The sequence below is a fragment of the Gordionus sp. m RMFG-2023 genome, chromosome 3, assembly GCF_954871325.1.
Source record: "Gordionus sp. m RMFG-2023 chromosome 3, tfGorSpeb1-WG-v2, whole genome shotgun sequence".
In the NCBI taxonomy this organism is placed as follows: Eukaryota; Metazoa; Nematomorpha; class Gordioida; order Chordodea; family Parachordodidae; genus Gordionus; species Gordionus sp. m RMFG-2023.
The window spans coordinates 54,410,711-54,422,074 of record NC_088777.1 but is presented as its reverse complement, the minus strand read 5'-3'; the positions used below and the strand labels follow the sequence as shown (position 1 = coordinate 54,422,074).

General features: G+C 26.7%; 1 protein-coding gene across 1 annotated transcript; it reads right to left on the bottom strand.

The window, feature by feature from the left end:
• Positions 1 to 451: 451 nt before the first annotated feature.
• LOC135927213 (putative phosphatidylinositol 4-kinase alpha-like protein P2) lies at positions 452 to 3,094 on the bottom strand. The gene is made up of 3 exons (XM_065463166.1): positions 2,972 to 3,094; positions 916 to 1,075; positions 452 to 706 (listed from the first exon to the last, which is right to left on the bottom strand). Exons 1-3 carry the CDS (start codon positions 3,066 to 3,068, stop codon positions 481 to 483), a joined length of 483 nt encoding a protein of 160 aa, XP_065319238.1. The 5' UTR covers positions 3,069 to 3,094; the 3' UTR covers positions 452 to 480.
• Positions 3,095 to 11,364: the final 8,270 nt, after the last annotated feature.

Genomic DNA, 11,364 nt, shown 5'->3' with positions numbered 1-11,364 from the left:
GATATAATTGAAATATTAATAGGGTAGTTTAACTATTCATTTTTAATAAATTTAAATGCAGAATAAAACTATTGTAGCTTTATAAAAAAAATTTTTTTAGGTGGGACCGGACCGCCTGGACAGGACCGACGGTCGCACGGTCCGGTCTCATTTGACTTAACGGTCCATCGGTCCGGTCCCATTTTAGAAAAAAAGACCGGACCGTTGCAAACACTAATCATATGTTATTTATGTTAATATTTTTGTCATTTACTAGAAAAAAATATTATCAACCAATAGAAAAAAGTATACAAATAAATAAATACAAGTTTACAAAATATTGATGGTTGTTTGATGATTAATTTTAAAAAAAATATTAAATTTAGAGGTTTTTAAGACTAAAGTCAAAAGATCTAAATCAAAAACAATATGCCCACTGATGTTATATAAAACACCTAACAACGATAACGAATACAAACTTAATATAATGAAAGCACGATTTTAATAAGGAATTTGATTCTGGTAATATTGCAACAGATCGTAAGCCCTGATACGATAATTGAGGTAGGACCTGTGAATGACCCCTATCATAAATTGAGCGGCCTCCTTTTCCGAAAGGTTGGACGTGAATCGCGACCTGATTAATTTGATAGTTTGCCCTCTGAAGCAAGAAAACCGTGTGTCCAACATTAGAGAGACCAAGGTGACTACGGCTTCTTCGTAAGGTCTACACACGTTTTCAAAATATGTAGGGGGAAGTGAGATAATATATGTTAAATATACATTTTTTTAGACCCTAATAGTGATAGTGTGATAAATACGTAGGTAAACATATTGCAGTAAATAATGAACTAGAATAGATTTTTAGATAAATGCTTAAACTCAATTTCCAGGTTTATTCCTTATGATTTGGTAAAAATTGAAGGACATATTTACCTGAAAGCGAGGAATCCTTTGACGCAAAGTTCCGTGAACCATTGAAAGCCGCCGGCCTCCATCTTTCCCCCCATTATCATGACCATCTCATCCGTCAATTTGATGTCAGGTTCGAACCCCAAGTTGCCACCAGGGGAACTCTCGAACAAAAACCCAAAATCTTAATTATTAATCAACAAAAAAAATGATAAAAATAGATTTGCAATGTATTCGGGACTCTTAAAACATGGGAAAATATGATTGACAATTAAATATGACATCCGCGATTCAAAAATCAGTTCGGTAATTTTAAAATCTAATTTTGAAGAAAAGGATCCAAATAAAAATGACATTATTATAAAGGGTAATATTTAGCAGTAGGTTTCTTAAATTAAATATTGATCGAATTGGATAATGATTCCTAATTGAATTCATCATTTGATTCAAGTAATTGGATGTAGTAGACGCCATTGAAGAACATTTCTTTCTTTCAATTGGAGAAATGTATGACATTCATTAAGACTCTGTCCTATTGTTTAAAACAGAGTTTGGAACCCTAAAAACTAAATCCTTCCAAAAAAAAATCACGTAAATAAAACTAATATATTTTTTTGTTATTTAACATCTTCATTAACACTATTTCAAACATAATTCACTAAATAATAATAATAATTAATTCTTTAGCTAAAACCATACCAGAGTGTTCTAGATAAGGTTAAAAGATAACGAGTCAAAAATTAAGCAATGCAAAAATAATTTGAAAATTTTGGATATTTTGATGTGTTAGATATTGCAAAAATAATTTGAATTTGGATATTTTGAAGTGTTTGACATTAAAAAAATTATCGTCTGCTTAGTAATTGTATTAATTCTCATATTTTAAAGTAAATAAATGTATAATATATTTAAAACTACCTTGTATAATTTATAACTAAGAAAATTTTTTATCGTCTGTTTAGTAATTGTATTTATCTCATATTTTAAAGTAAATAAATGCATTATATAATATATTTAAAACTATCTTGTATAATTTATAACTAAGAAAATTTTTTATCGTCTGCTTAGTAATAGTATTTATTCTCATATTTTAAAGTAAATAAATGTTTATATATATATATATATAAAATAATGAAAATTTTTTATCGTCTGCTTAGTAATCGTATTAATTCTCATATTTTAAAGTAAATAAACTACTTGTATAATTTATAACTAAGAAAATTTTTTATCGTCTGCTTAGTAATTGTATTTATTCTCATATTTTAAAGTAAATAAATGTTTATATATATATATATAATATAATGAAATTTTTTTATCGTCTGCTTAGTAATCGTATTAATTCTCATATTTTAAAGTAAATAAACTACTTGTATAATTTATAACTAAGAAAATTTTATCGTCTGTCTGCCTCTAATATTAAAGTAGTTAGTAATGAATGTGTGATTATTTCGGCTTTAAATCATTCATTTTACCGGAAATGAATTTCAGCATGTTTAGGATACCTATCCTATGAATTCCAGACAATTTTGCGATTAACCTTTTGACTTAATATTATTTGTATTGGTTTTTCCATATATTTACTATATTAAATTATAAATGACATTGTCTAAAATTCATGAGAGATAGATATTATAAATATGTTGAAATATATTTGAGGTAAAATCAGATTTTTAAATTTTTTTTATATATACGTGCTCAAAAAGTTGAAAAAATAACACATTGCGGCTAACATATATATATTTTTTAAGCTACCGTGATTCGTAAGTTATAAATTTATAGCCTTTATTTTTTTTATGTCTACCATACATTTGAGATTGCCTAGCCTCTAACTTATTCTATCGTTACGATTCATTTAAAATATATTTATGGTGGAATGTGTGAGAGATTTGTTAATAAAGTCTGTTGACTTTTGTAATTGAACTTCAACTGTTGTAAAAAATTTAATACACAATATATTGCTAATCCTAGTAGGCCATAGGGGAGATTAAGAGAACCAATAGAAATAGAAAGACAATAGGAGAATGAATATAAAATGTTTTTTTAACTAACTTTATATGATTTTTGTTTGTTTATTTTAAACCTATGTGAATGATATGGCCACCGATGTCAATCATTATGTTCCCATTGTGTCTGTCTTTGATTTGCAACAAAAATAGTATGACACTATAACCGGCCATGCTTCTGATAAAATTTTGTCGCGCCTTTTTAATATATTTATAAATAAAAAAAATGTTGAAAATATATTAATGTTTTATTTTCTTACTTTCTTTTATTGGATACATTATTAAATTAGATGTGATAAATATTTTATGATAATTTTTGAAATTATTTTGTAATAAAGAGAATAAAATATGTATAAATATAATTAATTTATCTAAATCATTAATAAATAAATTTTTTACATAAAATACAATAGATAAATAAATATTTTGTTTTAAATTCGTTCCCATGCTTTTTAAAATTAAGGTAAATACCAGTTAAGTCTTGGGTCGAAATATATTAATTTATTATGTCCTGGACAGGTTAGTCTGAAAAATTTTAATTTTTTTAGCTATGACATTGTAAACTCTTAAATGTATCGTTTTACCTTGGTCTCCTCTATATATTATATGTTATTTTCCTGCTTATTAAAATTCGTATCATGATTATAAGATAAAATATTTTACATAAGAAAAAGGTGGATTAAAATCTTGTAATCATTGGTATCTAATGTAAATTAAATTTATATGACGTAATAGCGTATGTTTGTGAAAAAGATCTATGTTTATCAAGTAACATATTATTTTTCTATTATTTCATTTTTTAATAGTGAAAAATAAAATAAAATTAATATGAATTATTTTTATTGAATTTATGTAGATATAGTAATTTGCTAGAGTCGTAAATATTTAGCAACAATCATTATCTTAAAGGACTCAATTTTGTTCCATTTTTGATGATAAGAATAAAATCTTGATGAGGAGAAAGCACTCTTTAACTCGACGGAATTGTATTTAGCGTATCATAGTTGAGGGACATATATATAAATCTAGCTTTAGTCTATTTCGATATTTTCTAGTGTTTTGGATTGGTGTGCACAATTTCCTTCATTTTGGGCTATATATTTTGGATTTACTCTATAAAGGCATTTTCTAGATTGGTAAAATATTTTTTTTACATTTAAATAATACGAGACAAATAAAGAAACAAATTTGACCCGGGCAGGGTTTCAAAAATTAAACCATATGCACTAATTCTTATTAGGGACTTGTATCATTTGTAATTGTTGAATGAATTATTATTCTTTTTAAATTTTTTCCCTCTTTCATATGATTTTGAACCTAAAAATGGGTAAATTTCTTAGTTTTTACCCCAATTTTTTTACAATATCTAGATTTAAATGTTAATTTCATAACTATTTTACGACTCAAATATTTATTGAAGCCTAAATTATAATCCTCATTTAACTGATTTTTAAAAAAATTACGTAATCGACGTTTTGAATAACAGTGGCCAAATATTGAAAATATCATTAAAAAAATTAACTCAATCAAAAGATCCAAAAGTAAAAAAATATCTTCAGTCTCGGGGATAAATTTACATTCCGGTCATATACATTTCATAATTTATAAATTTTTTTACAGGCCAAATATATAGAGATTATTTAATTACCAAACATATTGGAGCCTACAAATTTATCAATACATGATGGCTTAAGACTAGATGGCTTAACTTCCGTGCCTTGGTCTTTAGGGAAATCCTTAATTTGGGACTTTACATGCGTATTTTCTTTTCTAAAAAATTTAAATTCTAATCCAGTTGATATAGCCGAGAAAAAAAACAATAAAATATTCCAAATTCACAAATTATATTTTTTTACCGATCGTTATTTCTTCCCTTGGACATATGCCAAGCGGAACTTTAAAGTTCTTAAAAAATATTTGAGTTATAAATTTTTTTTTTTAATTTTTTTTTTAAGAATTCAATTTTTTTAAATTCATAAATTTACATAAAACCTAATTAAAAAAATTATTATAAATTTATAATAATTAAAAAAATTATAATTTATAAATTTATAATTATATAATTAAAAATAAAATTTTATAATTGAGTCCCCAAAAAGGAACCATAATTGTGTCTAAAAATTATTTTTTGTCGAATAAAAAGTAATTCTCTGGGTTCATTTGTGAAAAGTCGTATTTTATTACCCAGATGTTTTAAAAACATAAATGTTGAAGGCGAAAAATGCCCGTTAGTAGAAGTCACTACTGGAGTGAATATGAAGTTTTAAAAATTTTTGTATTTGTTTGTCTTTTTAATTTCTGCTTGTGTTATTAAATTGAAATTTATGTTTGAAGGGAATGATGAGACACACGTGTAGTCCCATATGAGTGATTTGCCGAGGGCCCAAGGTATAGTTGTCATACCATCAGGTCTTAAACCATCTACTTGAGATAAATTAGATGGTTCAAGATTGTTTGGAATGTGTGCAGCTGTTATGCTTCTATTTATTATATGGTTTACAGCTGAGTGGCGTTGATGTCGCCCTTGACTAAAAATACTATTTAAGCCATGTCAACCCTTTGAATAAACGGGTGATTTGCATTTGATGCAGGCATGAGGCTGTACTATATGGCAACCTAGACGTAAACCAATGATTAGTCAGAAATCATAGAATTGTTAGATAATCTAGATGATACGAATGATGATAAGGATAAATGAGCGGAAAAAAAATCTAAACCGCCTAGTTTAAAAGGTAACTGAGCAAGCAGTGGCGTAGCTAGGAATTTTTCTTAGAGGGGGTCCATACATATAAAATCGCATGAATAATATGTTATTATAATTTAGTAGATTATTCTCAATGACTTTAATAATACTACCCAGAATAATTTCAATAGTAATATAATATCCTTCCACAAACATCAAAACCAAATGGTATTTATTTGATATAAAGTCACTTTTAAGTCTTTTGAACGTATAATCTAAAAAAAAATTTGCTCTGGGTGGGGTCCAAACCCGAAAACCACCCCCGTAGCTACGCCACTGTGAGCAAGTGACCAATTGAATGAGTTTAAATTTATGTTTAAAAATTTTTCCAGAAATATTTTAAATTTATCCTGAATTTTAGATAATGATGATCGGAAAATGTGCATAAATTTAGGTATGTACAGGCATTTGCGAATTAAAAATAAAGATTGATGTGGTAAGAGACTTATAATGTGCTCCATACTGTAGAAGCTTTTAAAAATCTTGTAGAGTAAATCTTCCTACTTGATCGCATTAGCTAATTCAGATTAGGTTAGGTTAAGCTGTCAGGACAATGATATTGTAGCCTCCCACTTTTGTGCAGTGGCGTAGGCATGGGGGGGGGGGGGTTTGGGGGTTGCAATCCCCCCCTCTTATGAAAAATGAAAATATAATTTTTTTTAATATTTTTTTTTTAATTTTTTTTTTAATTTTTTTTTTAAATTTTTTTTTTAAAATTTTTTAATTTTAATTTAATAAATTTTTAATAAACGCTTGATTTTTGTGTTTTAAATTTATTATAAATAATAATAGATATACACAAAACATTTGATTATTTTTTTATTTATTAAATAAATTTTATATTATTTTGCATTTCATAAAAGTTGTCTAGTTTGTCATATTACATTTTATAAAAATATATATTTCTCATTTTCAATATGAAAAAACAATCATTAATTTATTCATATTTCAACAAATCACATCCTACACCTATTACTACATTGCAAAATCTTCCTGATGGTGATAATAACGGTATAATATTTTCTTTAATATTTTTACTTTATTTTATATCATATAGTAAGAGTTCAATCATCACCACCATATCTTCCCATCTCAAATTTGAAAGATCAGACTATTCCACTTCTTGATCAAGGTATAATAATTTGTTTAATATTTTTATTTTACATTATATTGTAATAGTTCAATCACTAACATATCTTCCCATCTCAAATTTTCAAGATCAGACTATTCAACTTCTTGATTAAGGTAAAACTATAATATTTTGTTTAATATTTTTTTTATATTATTTTGTAATAGTTCAATCACCAACATATCTTCCCATCTCAAATTTTCAAGATCAGCATCTTCTTGATCAAGGTTTAATATTTTGTTAATATTTTTTTTTAATAGTTATTATATTTTAATAGTTAAATCACCAACATATCTTCCCATCTCAAATTTTAAAGAAGACTATTCCACTTCTTGATCAAGGTATAATATTTTGTTTAATATTTTTATTTTACATTATATTGTAATAGTTCAATCACTAACATATCTTCCCATCTCAAATTTTCAAGATCAGACTATTCAACTTCTTGATTAAGGTATAACTATAATATTTTGTTTAATATTTTTTTTATATTATTTTGTAATAGTTCAATCACCAACATATCTTCCCATCTCAAATTTTCAAGATCAGCATCTTCTTGATCAAGGTTTAATATTTTGTTAATATTTTTTTTTTAATATTTATTATATTTTAATAGTTAAATCGCCAACATATCTTGGCATCTCAAATTTGAAAGATCAGACTATTCTACTTCTTGATCAAGGTATAATATTTTGTTTAATATTTTTATATTATATAGTTCATTTTTATTTTGTCACTTATACTTATTCAAGATATATTTTATATTTGTTATCTAATTTTTTAAACAAACTCAGATAAGGTTTTTGGGGTGTTTTTGATTAGTGCTATAAGAAATAAGATCATTGGGTTTATTATATTTAAAACAGTTCATATTGAAATTTTAATTTTAAAAAAATATAGACATCCTTTGTCAAAAAGATATTGCAACCTATGTACACCACAATTTTCATAATGATAATGAAAAATTAAGGTCCATTGATAATATTTGGGAGCCAGGGAATGGTTATAAGTATCATTAAATATGAGAAATTTAACATTCCAATTTTCATGGCTAAAAAAATATAGGTGGCTTGCCTACTCAGCCATAAAGCAAGGGGCTTTTTGTAAGGTGTGCGTTATTTTCTCGCCAAAATATGCTGGTAAAGGGTTACAAAAACTTAAGACATTGGTAAGTACCGGGTATACTAGGTGGAAAGATGCCATAGAAAAATTTAATTCCCATCAACAAAACACATATCACATAAATTCATGCGAAATAATAGACAATTTAAAGGCAATATCAAATAACAAAAAAATATCAATATCCAAAATCTTAGATGAACAAAAATTGAAAAAAGTTACAAATGATAGAAAAAGAATAATGATAATTATTGATGCTATTATTTGGTTAGGAAAGCAGGGCCCAGCACTAAGGGCACATAGAGTATTCTCTGGTCCATTAACAACAATATGTTCCAATAATAACGAAGGAAATTTTAAAGAATTGTTAAAACTATTATGTGATAATAATGAAACTTATACAAATCTTTTTATTAACTCTCCCAAAAATGCAACTTATTTAAGTCCTTCGATACAAAATGAGATTATTTCTATATGCAATAAATTCATTTTAAATAAAATTTCAAGAAAGGTGAAAGCAGCACCTTTTTTTAGTGTTTTAGCTGATGAGACATCTGACGTGGCCAATATAGAACAACTATCTATAGCCATTAGGTTTATCGATCTGGAGTCAGGAGAATTTAAAATGAAGGAACTCTTTGTTCAATTTATCTAATTGCATGACATTAAATCGGAGACTATAGCGAAAGAAAATATCATCACTTCAAGGCCTAGATTTAAATTTAAACTTGATGAGAGGCCAAGGATATGATGGAGCTCCCTCGATGAGTGGTCATGTTAAAGTTGTGCAATCAAGAATAAGAGAGCTTTACAACATCGCCCTTTATGTTCTCTGTAGTTCACAGTGTTTAAACTTAATCATATCTGAGGCATGTGAAATTCGGGACATCAGGAACAGTTTACGTAAAAATATTTAAATTTAATTATTAGTTTTTATAACATATTATGTATGTTTAGTGTGTATTATCTTTAAAAATACTAATATATTTTAAAAAATTTAGAAACAATATCTTTGGTTTGGAGCTATTTCACACCACCCAAAAAAGGGAGTTATTTATTAAAACGTATCATGATATTGACTCAAAAAATCAAAAAAAAACTAAAAAGATTTTGTCCGACCAGATTCATTGAAAGACAAGAGTCGGTGAAACTCTTTATTGAACTCTATGATGTTGTCTTTGCAGCACTAGAATTTTTATATATCAAGCAAGGAAAAAGATTCAGCAGATGCCGAAAATTTTTTGCAGGCTATTATTAAGCCACAGTTTTTAATTTCAATTCAATGTGTTTATTTTTTATTTAATTATACATATGATTTTAGCAAAATGCTACAAAAAATTGATTTGGATTTAAGAGAGATTATGAATAGAGCAAAGGATATTGTTGGAATATTAACAAATGTCAGAGAGAATGTGGATGAAAAATTTCATGAAATATATGAAAAAGTAAAGGAGATTGCTAATATGTTTGGAATTGAAATTTTAAAACCTAGAGTAATCTCTAGACAATCCAATCGATCAAATATTGATTCATCTACGATTGGGGATTTTTATAAAATAAACATTTTTATTCCCCTTATTGATACATTTTTATTTCAATTAAAAGAAAGATTTATTAGTCATAATTATATATTAAAAAGCTTTTATTTTCTTTTGCCGGTTGAGTCTAAACTGTTGATTACACTTGAAACACGAGAGGATATTAAAAAAATTTCAGAGTTTATTCTAATAATCTAGTAGGTTCATATGATAAGTTACTTTGTGATGTCGAATTTTGGTATAAAAATCTAGACAGAATAGGGTATTCTTTGAGACCAAAAAATGCTCTGCAGGCCCTTTCCATGTGTAATTGCATTTTAGATTCCCTGCCTAATATCAAAACATTATTAATTATTTTAGCTACCTTGCCAATTAGTACCTGCACTAATGAAAGGTCTTTTTCAACTTTAAAAAGGTTAAAAACCTATTTAAGAAACACAACCGATGAAAAACGTTTAAATGGATTAGCCCTATTGAATATTTATAAGGAGATTATTTTAGATAAAAATTTGATTCTAGATGAATTAGCAAAATCTCAGAGAAAAGTAGATATCTCTTTTTAAATTCAAATCAAAAAATAGCAATAAAATTTTATTAGTTTTAATATATACTCAATTTTTTTTGTAAAAAATGTATTATTTATAAGATAATATCATCATATTTTTTTAAATACCATTATTTGCATAAGAATTAAACATATTTTATATAATTATAAAATTACTTTTTTTAAATAGAGTCTTTATAATAATTTTTAATATTAAAATCTGTATTATATAAAATATCAACATTTTGAAAATATTTTAATAAATAAGAATATATAATAAAATACCCTAAAATTTTTTTATGTGAAAATATAAAACAATTTTAACAAATCCCAAAATATAAGCAATTACGTGTTCAAAAAAAATGGGAGGTTATTTTTAAAACCCCCCATGATAAAATTCTGGCTACGCCACTGCTTTTATTTCTTATTGTTTATGAATATAATTCTGTTTTATTTATGTTGAGTACCAGGCCGATAGCTTGGGAATTGATTTCCAGGTGTTTTACGGCGCTTAGTACATTAGCTGAAGAACCACACATATCCCATCGTCTAAATACCATAGATTAAGATCTAGGTTGAAATTTTGTTTAATTTGGAAGATGAGATGATGGATTCCAAAACAAAAAAGAAGAGGTCCTAATGGATCCCCTTGTTGGATGCCCTCTTGGGATAAAATCTGATAAGATCCATACGTCAAAGGCGTCTGAAAATCATATGAGGATTCAATAAATTTAGAATAACAGGGAAAACTTTCATAAAAGACTTTGAAAATGAGGTACAAGGCTAATGAAGGCATTTTTGAAATCTAGTTTGAATATTACAGAATCAGGTGGTGGGCTTTCTAAGTAAATTCTTAAGGTATGAGCCACTATTTCACAGCCACCCTTGATCCCAAAACCTAGTTGATAAGAATTTAATATGTTGACACCATCATGATTGATGTGTTCGATTATGATTTTGACTATTAATCTTCTGAAAAAGGAGCCTACTGCAATGGGACGTACACCATCTGGCTTACCCTGAAATCATAGTGATGATTTTATTAATTCAAAATGTCCATCCTCAAATTATTTTTTTTACAGAATGATCTTGAAGAGAAGATTAAACCATCTTATAAAACAAAAGAGGACGAATTTTATGTCCTCTTTCCTAAACTATTAAAAAATAACTATATGAGAATGACTAAAGTAATTTTATTCTAATTTGAAACCCTGCCCGGGTCAAATTTGTTTCATTATTTGCCCGTATTATTTAAAAATAAAAAAAATTAATTTTTTTTCTTTCTTGATAATAAATAATATTTTACAAATAATAAATATTAGACCCGTCTCAACCCGAACCGAATTCATTTTTTGTAAAATAGATTCTGGGGGTGGGTACTTGTCTGGCAGTTTTTT